Source organism: Erythrolamprus reginae, chromosome 1, assembly GCF_031021105.1.
Source record: "Erythrolamprus reginae isolate rEryReg1 chromosome 1, rEryReg1.hap1, whole genome shotgun sequence".
NCBI classification, from domain to species: domain Eukaryota; kingdom Metazoa; phylum Chordata; class Lepidosauria; order Squamata; family Dipsadidae; genus Erythrolamprus; species Erythrolamprus reginae.
In genome coordinates, this window is record NC_091950.1 from 70,389,599 (window position 1) to 70,403,941 (window position 14,343).

At 41.2% G+C, this 14,343-nt stretch overlaps 1 protein-coding gene across 7 annotated transcripts in view; it reads right to left on the reverse strand.

Annotated features, from left to right (window-relative positions):
• TTC6 (tetratricopeptide repeat domain 6) overlaps nucleotides 1-14,343 on the reverse strand; it is a 121,690-nt gene that overhangs the window by 48,901 nt on the left and 58,446 nt on the right. For 6 of the 7 annotated variants that reach the window (XR_011559447.1, XR_011559446.1, XM_070755270.1 and 3 more), the window contains exons 14-16: nucleotides 13,665-13,682; nucleotides 4,181-4,677; nucleotides 2,107-2,590 (exon numbers count right to left, since the gene is read on the reverse strand). Coding sequence is in view for 5 of the 7 variants with exons in the window: in XM_070755270.1 (XP_070611371.1) it covers nucleotides 2,107-2,590; nucleotides 4,181-4,677; nucleotides 13,665-13,682 (999 nt within the window). In the remaining 2 variants the exon portion in view is untranslated. The remainder of the gene's footprint in view (nucleotides 1-2,106; nucleotides 2,591-4,180; nucleotides 4,678-13,664; nucleotides 13,683-14,343) is intronic. The other variant, XM_070755291.1, reaches the window with a different exon arrangement.

A 14,343-nucleotide genomic window follows, 5' to 3' on the forward strand; every position in this document is an offset into this window, starting at 1 on the left:
TGACAGGCCTACTGAGTGAGGCCTGGGGGATGGGGAGGCTATCTCTGGATTGGGTGAGAGTTGACTATGAATTGATAAAACTGCAAAGCTTTAGTATTTTCCACGCAATTACGGTAAGTATAATTTTTTTTATTTGGAAGTTTTCAGAAATTTGGGAGAGGTGTAACATACTTCCAGATTCCATGATGAGTAGCCACTGTGATAAGTCAAAGTTATTAGGCTGACATAGTTCGTAACATTGTTCCCTGAAAGCTGCGCGCATGTGCGCGCGTACGTCCCAAAATACCCCCCGTGCACCCTTTTCCACGGCTGCGTGCTCCCCATCCCCCTGCCAGCCCGCGGGGGGGAGGCGCCGGCAGCAGAAGGGAAAGGAGCCGTGGCCGCCCCTGCCTCCCCCCGGTGCCTCCGGCCCCCTCAGCCTTTCAGCGCTGCCCCCCGCCCACCCAATCCACCCCCTCTGCTCCTCCACCGCCTCCTGCCTTTGGGCGCGGCTCCTCCCGCACCCGGAACACACACCCTGCCCGTCTCACAGTCCCTTTGCCGAGAGCACTTTCGTCCCGGGCTCTCAGCAAGGGGGTTGCAGGAGAGGCGGGGCAGGCGTTCTCTCAGCGGAGGCCGGCGAAGATGATATTCAATGTCGTGGGCGCGCGCGCGATTGCTTTTCTTATTTTGAATGTTCCGAGTGGGCTGGTATGGAGATAGGGAGCGCGCGCAACTGCCCACGCGCCCCCGACATTGAATATCACCTTCGCCAGCCTCCGCTGAGAAGAACGGAGAGAGAACAAGAGTGAGTAAGAGCAACAGACAGCAAGATAGAGAGAAAGTGAGAAAGAGAGAGAGAGAGAAAGGGGGAGAGAAAGAGATAGCAAGAGAGAGAGAACAAGAGAGAGAAAGAGTGTGAGAAAGAAAACAAGAGAGAAAGAGTGAGAGAGAGAAAGAAAACAAGAGAGAGAAAGTGAGAAAAAGAGAGAGAGCAAGAGGGGGAGAGAGAGAAAGAGAGAGAAAGAAAGAAAGAAAGAGAGAGATGAGAGAGGAAGGAAGAGAGTGAGAGAGAGGAAGAAAGCAAGAGAGAGAGAGACAGAGAAAGCAAGAGAGAGACAGAAGAGTGGAAGGAAGAGATAGAGAGAAATGATAGAAAAAAGGGGAGAAAAGAGAAATGAGAAAATGATTGAGGCAGAGAATGACAGGAAAGAGAGAGAAACAGAGAGAGAAGTGACTCTTGATTTAAAGCATATGGTAAAAGCACTTAAATAATAACAGAGAAAAAAAACCCAGCCCTCACCTGTTTTTATTAATAGTTATGTTTTTGGTTTTGCTGGTTGATTTAGTTTTAATAGTAATGGATTTTGGTTTTTTTAATTATTAATTTCTTTTAATAAAAAAGAAGGGATTTGTTTCTTATTTGTTTGTTTGTTTGTTTGTTTGTTTGTTTGTTTATTTATTTATTTATTTATTCTATGCTGCACAGTCCCAAAGGGACTGTCGCTCAGACACTATACTTTTCCACCCACACTGAAAAAAAATTAGAGGGTACATTGGTTCGGAACAGTCCAAATAAGTCCTTTTTAATTATGTATTTGCATAATTGGCCCTTACTTCCTCTTAACTTTTAAATGATTGAATGAGAGATGATTACTATTTTACACCGGTATATCACATGTTGAATTAAATGCAACAAGCCCAAAGTTTGGTACTATATTAATATGTGCATGTGAGAAAATATGCTGATACTGTTCAATGACAAAATCTGCAAACAATCAGAAAGTCTTAACGGGAAGCACCTTTTCAGAGCTCTAAATTTGTGTTTTCTTGCTTATGTCTCTTGTCAACTTCCCTTCTAATAAGTATACATGTACTTATATATATGTATAATAAGTGTATATGTACTTATATATATACATATGTGCATATGAAAGCAAATACATGTGGAAACACTGACATTGTCTGCTAAACAATTTAGAATACAAAAATAGTTAATGTTAAAAACTGGAAAGTTTTCTTTTGAAAAGTGAATACTAGAAGAAAGAGGAAGAGGCACCCTTAACAATCTTTTTCTATACAATAAGATAAATAAAATTTATGAAGAAAGTATTTGTTTTAACAAACCTTTTCTAAGTCATCCAAAGCTGATTGCATTTTTCCAATCTTTCTGTATATTGCTCCACGGCGACAATAGTTAAATGCTTTTGCACATCCTTTATTTATCGCCTGGGTTATTCTCTCAATCTCATGCTCACACTGTTCAAGTTCTTCTTTTTTGCCATCAAATAGAAAAGGATTCACATAGTTTGGTAATTCTTTTTCTTTTGAAGCAACCTCCTTTTCCTGTACCAAAAGACGTTTGCTCAATGTCTGCTTATCTTCAGCAAATTTGTTTTTGGGAACAAACACCTCCTCAAACCATTTATTCCACAATAGCCTGGCCCAAAGATGATCAGAATCTTCAGATCTTTTACCCTGTTTTTTGGCAAATGTTTCAAAGTTTAGCAAACAAGGGAGACTGGGGCTTCTATAAATTTTAATTGCTCGAGATACCTCAATAGAGTGTTGTTTATGGACCTTAAGCTTCTGAACAGTCAAAGACCCAGACCTAAAAAGGAGAAGCAAAATTACAATCAATGTGTAACTGAGGTAATGACAGATTACTGAAAAAATGTTACAAACTGCAATATTTAATAGCTTGTTCTTTATGTATTTAACACTTTATGCTACTTCAACCTTAAAACAGATTTAAGATGCCATAGGACTACCCAAATTAAGTACATAATATTAAAATTATAGTAAGAAAAGTTCTTATGGAAACACAAGTAGAATTGTCCATTAGTATGGAAGTATATAACTTTGTAATCATGTAGAATGGCATACACCCCACAAATAAATAATTGACTTCTGATGAAGATAATTCAATCTATTTTGCAAGTTCAAAGGGAAACTCGAAATAGTATCTCCCTCAGTGAACTACAATTATTCTGTAAAACAAAAGATTCCTTTTACTCCTACAAAGACAATCTCATATAGCTTGAACAACCCTTTAATTTTTGCACACATATTTTCATTCAACTTCCCTTTCATAGCAGAAAGGGCCTGAATGCATTTCCTATGCTTACAGAACTTGTCAGCTGTATATAATGCCAGTTCAGGTGAAGTGACAGATGTCTTTGAGTCAGGCATGAAAGAAATATCTAATTTTGATCAATGAAAGAATTCATTGAACCATGGCATAACCAGAGCAAGAACTATCTAGTATACATGTAGTATACAGCAAATGTAACATCACATGGGCCAGTGGCAGGTAGATATCATGGATATCATGACTACAGAGGGGATCTTATGTGCAAGCCCTTGACATTTGTAGATTTTTTTCCAAATCAGACAATGTGATTTTCTGGATTTGTTTTCTCATTTTGTCTCTCATAGTTGAGGTCTACCTATGATGTCAATTACAGACCTCTCTTATCTTTTTAAGTGGGAAAACTTGCACAATAGGTGGCTGACTAAATACTTCCCCCCCCCCCATTGTATTTTCCTCAGGGCTGACCTGGCACAACCAGAGATGTGAATATCCTCTGTAAACAATGCCGAATCTGAGTGATCACTCAAAGAAATGAGCAACTTCCAGAAACATACTAAGGAATATAAGATGCATACAAATAGTTTAGCATTTTCTCCAAAATAGTGGCTTTTAAAAAAGAGTTATCACAAACCTAGCAATGCTTATAAATATTTAGTTCCTTCACAGTGGCAAAATAAAGCTTGGTTTATACCAATAGGAAGAATATATTTGCTGATGCAATACTAGTGCTTGTGAAAGGAGGATTATTTGACCAAAAAAACAAATAATAATAATAATTTTGCCTGCAATAAAAAGAATAAGTGCCTTGAGAAATAACGATAAGAAAATGGTTTTTTCCTGCTGATTTCATTGTCAGCTTTGTTTTGACTGCATTCCCCCACATTGGTTCCAAACTTGTACATTAAGATTGACAAAGCTGAGGATCTGGATCTTAGTAACTTTTGAGGGAACAAATTGAGTTTGCAGCTCTATAGCAATTAATACAATCTTGCTCCAGCAGACATCTTCCCCAATCCAAACATCTTTAACCAACAGATCTGTGGTTTAAATCTGTCAAGTCCAACTGTCTAAATTAATGTATAATAAAATTATTATGAAATGAACAACCTTTTAAGAATCTTTGGAGGTTCATTTAATTTTTGAAATATACTATCCAGTATTTTGGTAGTAATACTTTTCCCTATTTTCATTGATTTTTTCTTTTTCTTTGGGAAAATGATGTACTTAATTCCAGCTTTTCGACATTCATCAGCAAGAGCAGTGTGATCTATTTCACCTTCAGCAGGCTCTGGTTCAAAAAGATTTCCTTTAGGAATTTTTAGTGCACCGGTATTTCCCATAGCTGTTTCAGAACCTTTCTCTGGCTCTGTAGGTACTTTTGAAGGTTTAAAACTAATTCCTGAAAGGTTAGCATCAAAGGTATGCTTTTCTAGAGGAGGTTCAGCTTCTTGTACTACAGTAGAAGGTATTGTTAAAGGAACATGCTTGCTCATGATATCAAGTTCGTCCATAGCAGTTTGGAAATTTGAAGAAATCTTTATAAGTGTTTTGTCTCTGTATGAGGTCAATTCTGGTGCACTATTTGTCCTTTTAATCGAATGTTCCTGTAAGAAAGTAAATTTTACTTTATGGACATCATTTTGGAAAACACATTGATATGTAAGACAGTTTAAATCAAGAAGTACCCTTTAATCAAAGTTCCATGTGAATCTTACAGTTGTCCAAGCTAGTCAATCTACTGTAAGTATTGCTATAATAGCATAGTATATCTAGATGTGGTATACATTTACCTTCACTGAAAACATTGCAATGGCCAAACCGAAAAGCCTTAATGATCAACAAACAAAACTCAATGGGTATTGATAAAATAATTATGCTGTATGAGATGAAACATATGACAACTCACATTCCTGAACTAACTGAGAATTGTGGGAGTTATAGACCCACACACTTGGGGGGGGAGGGGGCAGCTTGTTTTTAAATGTTTCATCTACAGAAATGTACTGCAGAAACTCCTTGCAGGCTGAACTGGGTCAGGAATGAGTTATTACAGGTAGTCCTCAAGTTACAAATTTAATGTAGCCTGCCCATTCCATTCGTAACCCGATATTTCATAAGAGTGAATTGCATAACTTGAATGCGATAGCTCCCTCCTTTCGCCATGTATTTGCTAATTAAATGCGTGGCTCATTAAGTGCACTTGAGTTATTTCATGGGGGGGAATGCCATCGGGGGACCTAGTGACAGAAGAGGCCACCTGCTTCAGACCATTCAAGACTTCCCCTGACTCACTGAGATATCTCATTCCCCATCTCAATTGCTCCCCCCCATCCTGCTGCGCCAGGTCACTTACTCTCCAGCCTATATGTTTCTTTGCTGCTCCGAGTGAGTGATGAGAGTAGAGAGAGAACAGGATGAGTATGTCCTGCTTGGCTTCTTTGACTCACCAAGGCTACCTGGCACTTCAGGAGAGGTGGACAGTCTTGGTGGCTCTCCTCCAAAGGCTTCAAGCTTCCCATTGGCATGCAAACAATTTTCGTGTACAGACTAGGAGCTTCTGGATGCCCTAATCTCGCAAACTTCAGGCATTCATTCTCTACAAAAAGTGGATAGGTGCCTAAAGTCACAGGAGATCATGGCTCACAGAAGCTTTAGCCTCTGACCAAAAAGTGTTTATGTGCCTATGGGGCTCTACTTCAAAGAACTCCATAGGGCTTGAGAGGCCTTTGTTGAAGAGAACACAGTCCCAGAGGGAGCACGCATCACTCTGGAGCAGCGGTCCCCAAACTACGGCCCGCGGGCCGGATGCGGCCCAACGAGGTCTTTTAACCGGCCCGTGGCAAGCTCACGAGATTTTACTGGTCGATAAAATAAGCTCCCGAATCTCCTGTCAACTCACCGCGGTCGGCTGCTCAGCGAGGAGAAAGTGGAGAGGCAAGGGGGCGGGGAGGAAAGCGGGCCTGCAATTGGCCCCTTCCTTTGTCGCCTTTAGGGAGAGAAACTGTTGCTGCCCTATGGCAGAGCAGCAACAGTTCCTCTCCCTAAAGGCGAGAAAGAAATTGGCCAATTGCAGGCCCGCTTCCCTCCCCACCCCCTTGCCTCTCCACCTCCTCCTCCCCTCCTCCTCCACGGTGAGTGGATGCGAAATTCATGAAAAGGCGATTGGCAATTGAAAAACTGTCCACTGAAAGTCACAGCTAAGTGCACCATGGCTAAGTTTGTGTGGGGGGGGGAGGCGGCTGCTTGAAAACCTCTGACCTCCATCGCCTCCCCCCCATGGCACAAGGCGAGCACACCTCGCCGCTGACACAGGTGGCGGGGACTGCCCTGTCCCCCTGTCCCCCCTGCGCAAAACTACGCAGCCCCAGATCGCTCGCTTCTCCAGCCAGCAAAGCCGACTGCCCGGCTTTGCTGGCTGATGCAGGAAAGGAAAGCGTCACATTTAAAAAGCACGCCACTTTCTGGGACTGCGGCGCCGTGGTGGCCTTCAAGCGCGGCCCTTCGCGGCGCCCCACCACCCGTTCCTGCAGGAAGAGATCGGGCACTTTACCGGGAGGTGGAGGCGGCGTGGGGCCGGACGCTGGGTGCCCGGGAGGGCGAAGGAGTGGACGCGCCTCTCAGCTGCAGAGCGGAATGGGGGTGGAGATCAGCAGCGGAGTCCGGCGCTGGGGCCATGCGGGACCGCTCATCCAGGCGTGCGTGGACCGGCAAGCCTGGATGAGCAGTCCCGCATGGCCCCAGGCCCCCAACGCCGGACTCCGCTGCTGATCTCCACCCCCGTTCCGCTCTGAATGAATTAAAACAACTAGAATTTATATCACAACAAAACATGAAAAATAAGGATTTGGGGAAAAAAATAAATTTAATTAAACATAAAATTAGATTGGAAGAACAGAATCAAATGCTGGAAAAAATAAAAAGAGCTAAGCAACAATATTTTGAACATGCCAATAAACCAGGTAGATGGTTAGCATATAAACTGAGAAAACAGAGACAATCTAAATTAATTAAACAATTAGAAGATAAAGATGGAACAATAAAATATGATACAGAAGGAAAAGCAAATATAGTACAAATTTTTTTTTAAAGAATTGTATAAAAATGATAATATAGAGGAAGATGAAGTATTTAAATATTTAGAAAGTTCGGAATTACCCCAGTTATCAGAAGAACAACAGGAGAGGATGGAGAGTCCCATAACACTGGAAGAACTCCTTATAACTATTAAGAAGCAAAAAAATAATAAAGCCACAGGACCAGACGCCATTCCAGCAGAGTGGTATAAAATAGAAAATTAAACATTAAGAAATAATATGCAGGTTAGATGGCAAAATTCCTAAATCATGGTCTGAATCTTTGATAACTTTAATTCACAAACCGGATACAGCAATGGAAAAAATTAAAAACTATAGACCAATATCATTATTAAACGTCGATTATAAAATATTTATTGCAATATATGCAGATAGGTTGAAAACAGTTATAAATAGTAAAATTCATTCAGACCAGAATGGTTTCCTGCCAGGCAGACAGATTAAAAATAACCTTAGAACAATTATTAATGTATTAGAATATTATGAGCAACATCCAGATAAAACATTATCATTAATGTTTTTAGATGCTCAAAAAGCCTTTGACAACGTTAATTGGATATTTATAAAAATGCAACTAAATAAAATGAGATTTGGCCCTAAATTTGTCAATTTAATAGATGCTATTTATTCAGAACAAACAACAAAAATTATATTAAACAATGAGCAATTGGAAGCGTTTAAAATAAATAAAGGAGTTCGACAAGGATGTCCTATTTCACCCCTCCTGTTCATTATGACTTTAGAAACACTATTAATAAAAATAAGAGCAGATCCAAAGATAAAAGGGTTAACCGTTAGAAAAGAGATATACAGTGATCCCCCGGTTATTGCGTCCCCGACCATTGCGAATGGGCTACATCGCGATTTTTCAACCCGGAAGTAAAAACACCATCTGCGCATGTGCGCCCTTTTTTCCTATGGCCACACATGCGTAGATGGTGTTCCCCGCCGGGCAGATCAGCTGCTGGGCGGCTTCCCTGGGTCTTTCCCCTCTTGCTGGCGGGAGGGCGAGAAGCCCCCCAGCACCCGCTCGCCCTCCGTTCGCCCGCCCTTCGCCCGGCCACCCGCCATTTGCTCGCTGCTCACCCGGCCACCCGGGTTCGTTTGGCTTCGGGACTCAGTTGGGAAGCGGCACGGGTGTTTTAAAAGGTCTCCGCCGGCATGGGCGGCTTCTTAGCACCCCCCCAAACCCGGGTTGGGGGTTCGGGGGGGGTAGGAAGCCCCCCATGCCGGCGGAGACCTTTTAAAACACCCGTGCCGCTTCCCAGCTGAGTCCTCAAGCCAAGCGCAGAAGTTAGCCTTGAATCCCTTTGAATCCCGCCGCTTCTGCTGGATACGGGCGATGGGGGGGCGAGCTGCCACACCCCTGGCTTCCGCACCGCTCGTCCCACCCACCGCCCGTATCCAGCAGAAGCTGCTGGATTCAAAGTGCTGGGGTGGGGGGCTGTCGGGACACACCCCCCCACCCCAGCACTTTGAATCCCGCCGCTTCTGTTGGATACGGGCGATGGGGGGGCGAGCTGCCACAGCCCCTGGCTTCCTCACCGCTCGTCCCACCCACCGCCCGTATCCAGCAGAAGCTGCTGGATTCAAAGTGATTCAGGGAACAGAATGGAGCCTTCCGCGGCGGGGCTGGTAGGAGGGGAGCCGAGGGGATAACCGAGCCCAGCCCCGTGGGATTCGCCTTCCTCCCGCTTGCAGCCGAGTGATCGTGGGCTCCTTCGCAACCTCAGAGAGCTTCCTGGTTTTCGTGAGCTTTCATGCCCAGGAAGCTCTCCGAGGTTGCGAAGGAGCCCAGGATCACTGGGCTGCAAGCGGGAGGAAGGTGAATCCCACGGGGCTGGGCTCGGTTATCCCCTCGGCTCCCCTCCTACCAGCCCCGCCGCGGAAGGCTCCATTCTGTTCCCTGAATGGAGACCGCCGGCCGCTCAATCGGGCCGGCAGGGAACAGAATGGAGCCTTCCGCGGCGGGGCTGGTAGGAGGGGAGCCGAGGGGATAACCGAGCCCAGCCCCGTGGGATTCGCCTTCCTCCCGCTTGCAGCCGAGTGATCGTGGGCTCCTTCGCAACCTCAGAGAGCTTCCTGGTTTTCGTGAGCTTTCATGCCCAGGAAGCTCTCCGAGGTTGCGAAGGAGCCCAGGATCACTCGGCTGCCGGCGGCAGGAAAGCGAATGTCACGGGGCTGGGCGCTAGCTCTCGCCGCTTTCGAGCTGAGTCCTGAAGCGAATTCGCTTCAGGACTCATCTCGAAAGCCCGCTAGCGAGGAGCCGAAGATTGGGGGCGGCGCGGCTGTTTTAAAACGTCGCCGCCTGCATGGGGGGCTTGCCAGCACCCCCCGGACCCCCAACCCGTGTTTGGGGGGCTGCTAGGAAGCCCCCCATGCCGGCGGCGACGTTTTAAAACAGCCGCGCCGCCCCCAATCTTCGGCTCCTCGCTAGCGCTGCGGAAGTTAAAAACACCATCTGCACATGCGCAGATGGTGTTTTTACTTCCGCAGCGCTACTTCGCGAAAACCCGCTCGTTGCGGGGGGTCCTGGAACGGAACCCTCGCAACGAGCGGGGGATCACTGTATAAAGTCCAGGCTTTTGCAGATGATTTGACCTTTATAATGGAAGATCCGATAGTTACAGCACCAAGACTAATCCAGACAATAGAACAATATGGTAAGGTAGCAGGTCTGAAAATAAATAAAAATAAAACACAATTTATAACAAAAAACATGAATAAAGTACAAGAAAAGAATTTAGAACGTATCTCTGGAATACAAATAGTTAAAAAAGTAAAGTATTTGGGAATATGGTTAACAGCCAAAACAATAACATTAAAAAATGATAATTATATAAAATTAATTAATGAAATTAAAAAAGATTTAGAAATATGGAACAACTTAAAAATATCTTTTCTAGGAAGAATTGCCACAATTAAGATGAATATCTTACCCAAGGTTTTATTTTTATTTCAAGTGATCCCAATAAATCCAGGGGCAAATTTTTTAAAAAATTTAACAAATGTGGTTAGAAAATTTCTATGGCAAGGCAAAAAGGCAAGAATTAAGATAAATATGTTAGAAGATATAAAAGAGAGGGGAGGTTTTGCCCTCCCTAATTGGAAATTATATTATCAGGCAGCCGCCTTAACATGGATTAAAAATTGGATAACCTTAGAGCAGGGGTCCCCAAACTTTTTACATAGGGGGCCAGTTCACTGTCCCTCGGACTGTTGGAGGGCCGGACTATAAAAAAACCCCTATGAACAATTCCCTGTGCACACTGCACATACCTTATTTTAAAGTAAAAACAAAATGGGAACATACTATTTAGAGGGGGGAAGAAGTCTGAAATTCATATAAGTTTATGTTTTGTTTTTAATTTTCTTTTGTTAACATCTGATTGGCTATAAAAGGTTTTCTTGGCTTATAGAAAAATATATAAAGAAAGAAGGAAGCACTTTGGCATAATGGGTAATAAGTTAGAAATATAATTGGTGTTGTACTTTTTGAAGGAACATTAAGGAGGGAATTTAATTAAAAGAAAATGAATGTAACTGGATGACAAAATTAGAAAAGAAAACTTTTTTGATGATTGATATTAGTTACTAATACCACATTTTTTTCATCGAAAATTAGATGGTACACTGTATTGTTTCAATGTATGCTAAGAGAAAAATTTGAAAAAATCCCCCCCCCAAACAGTCTTTCCTTCCTCTGACCCTCCATTCCTTCCTTCCTTCCTTCCTTCCTTCATTCCTTCCTTCCTTCCTTCCTCTCCACTTCTATTTCCCTCACCCTCTTTCCCTTTTCTTTCTTTCTCTCTCTCTTTTCCCTCTCTCTCACAAAACCTCTGTGCTTGGCCATGAACTTGAGGGGGTGCGTCTCTCTCTCTGCTGAAAAAATGAGACTCCCCCAAGTCAACTTATGGGAAAGGTGGAGAGAGGACGAGGTGACAGCTCTGGTGTAGGCACAAGTCTACGCCGCTTTTACCCCAGGGTGCTGCTTCTGCACACAGGTGGCAAGGCCATCCAAGCGCTGCCTCTTGTTTCCTGGGGGGGGGGGGGTGTTGCTTCCTGTTTCTTCCCGGTAGTGAGAAGAATATCGGTAGGAGTGGGCGGGGCATGGTCCCCAGACACAGCCAGAGAAGCTGGGTGGGGCTCAGAGCCCACGGGGGTTTCTCCCAGCCAACAGCAGATCAGAGAAATGGCACCGGCTCTAGGAGTTTGTTTTTTGCCTGCGCGGCCATGCGACCACACAGGCTACAGGGAACAGTAGCCAGCACAGGATACGGACACATCCTGTGCTCCTGTCATCACCCGCGGGCCGGATAAATGGCCTCAGCGGGCCACATGTGGCCCCCGGGCTGTAGTTTGGGGACCTCTGCCTTAGAGGATAAGAGAACATTAAAATTAGAAGGACATGACCTTATGCTTGGCTGGCATGCCTTCGTATGGTATGATAAAGATAAAAACCATTCTTATTTTAAAAGACATACACTAAGAAAATACTTATTTGATGTTTGGAAAGATATAAAGAAAAACCACTTTTTAACAATTCTGGATTGGGTTGCCCCATTGGATGCAATAATACATCCAAATTCTATCAAGGATACAAGAATAATAAGATATAAAGACTTGTTAGATGATCAAACGAAATTAAAAACTAGAATTAAATCACAAGAGGAAGGGATACAAATTGATTGGTGGCACTATGCACAGATTAGATCTAGATACCAGAAAGACAGCATACTTTACATATTTAATAAAAATAAAAATTTATTAAGTGACTTAATTACTATAAATCAAAACAGAGTAATTGGGAAAATATACAAATACTTGATTGCTCACAAGAATATTGATTTAACTTTAAAAAACAGTATGATACTGTGGTGTAGAAATATAGGCAAAGAAATAGATATAGACACATGGGAGAAAGTTTGGATGCACAACTGGAAAATGACAAAATCAGTTTCTTTAAAAGAAAATCAAATTAAAATGTTCTATAGATGGCATCTCCCACCAAGTAGAATAGCAAAAATGTTTCCCAAGACATCACCTTTGTGTTGGAAATGTAAGAAAGAAATAGGATCCTACTACCACCAATGGTGGACATGTAACAAAGCTAAAATGTACTGGAGAATGATAGAGAAAATGACAAAAGAGATAGTAAAGCAAAACATAGAAATTACCCCGGAGTTCTGCTTACTAGGAATTACTAACCAAAATTACAAAAAAGAAGTTTTGTATTTAATTATACATATTTTCACAGCGGCAAGGATTATTTACGCGCAAAATTGGAAAGGGGAAAATATCCCCAAAGAAGAGGAAGTTATTACAAAAATATTAGATTGCGCGGAAATGGATATGATGACAAGACGCTTAAACGATCAAGAAGAAACGAAATTTTATGAAACATGGAACAAAGTTTATGTATGGATAGATAAGAAAAAAAATAACAGAAAATTAAAAATAAATATAGATGTTTTGGTTTAAATTTTCCTTTTTCTGTTTAAGAACAATACTAGAATTAGTTTATATACATAGAATTGATAAGACTGTTTGGTTTTATATTAGTTACAACTATTTTTCTTTTATATAATATCAATTTTTCCTTATTAGATATTTTTGTATTAGTAGTATCAAATTATGTATTTAACTATGTATTCCTTTTTCTATATCTGCATTTATACTTTTGAGAAAAGCGGGGAAGATACATCCCCACACTTTATGTTGAATGTTTGTAAGTCTGTGTGTCAATTTTAAGAAAATTAATAAAAAAATATTGGAAAAAAAAGGACTTGTTCATAAAACACTAAGGGGTGCTTATCATGTAACTTCAAATATTTGCTAAGGGAACATTTATAATTTAGGGATTACCTATATTTAGGAATAACAGCATACATTACAATTTTCAATTTCTAACTTTTGTGGAACTATATACCATAGCACAGACCAAAAACCTGTACTTCTGGTATGAATTCAGAATTGTTATAAATTACTTCCAATTTTGTTTTGTAAAGAGAATAACTATAAACTAAATAAGTTGGAAATAACACTACTCATGTTCTGGTAAGTATAATTATATAGGGAGTTTCCAAATATGCATCTCTTTTCATATTTTTATTTCAGATAATCTCTTATTTTGGTAATAAGCTTCACACAAAATTATTGCTCTATTATACATATTAATAGAGCCGAGGTGGCGCAGTGGGTAGAGTGCAGTACTGCTAGATCTGCAGGTCAGTGGTTCAAATCAAATCACCGGCTCGAGGTTGACTCAGCCTTCCATCCTTCCGAGGTGGGTAAAATGAGGACCCGGATTGTGGGGGTAATATGCTGGCTCTGTTAAAAAGTGTTATTGCTAACATTTGCTAAGCTGTCCTGAGTCTAAGGAGAAGGGCGGCATAAAAAATTGAACAAATAAATAAATAATGTCATATGAATTGATTAAAACATAGAAATCCAACATACTTATTTGCTATTTCACTCTTCTATAGCAGACTACTTACACATATGATGTCTTCATCCTATAACACAAAATAGTTATCAAAATATATAGAGAGAATAAATATAATTTTAAATAATTAAGCAATTCCGATTTTACAGTCCAAAGATAATTTTTACATGCTCATAAACTGTTTACTAAGAGATTATTAATAATTCACATAAATCTATTTTCATAGTGCAGAAAATAATAAGAATCTTCAACATGCATGGATAATATTAGTTAAAAAGAGAGTTGATCTTAATACTTAGGATTTAAAAAAATCATACAACACATACTGTACTTTGATGCAATCTGCTGAAGTTTTTTAATGTTATATTTATTTCTGGATGAAAAGGATAAATAATTATATACTCATTGATAAATCATATGATTAATATTCGAATTCTAAGTCATCATTAATACTGATATATTTCTCTCTCTTATCTTCAATGTCCTGTTATCTAAATATTAAGTGTTTTGACATATTTCATTTATTTGTTTTATTTATTAAATTAGTTTGCTGTCCATGTCATCACAAGATGGTTCTGGGTGACTTACAACAAACAAACAAATATAATGTATGTATTGGTGTGCCTGTGTAAAAATGCATAAAATTATGGGAAGGGAGCAGAATATATAAGGGAAGAGGTGGGAGTCTGCTCAAATGGGTCCAGCCTCTAGTATCTATGAGAATTTTTTAT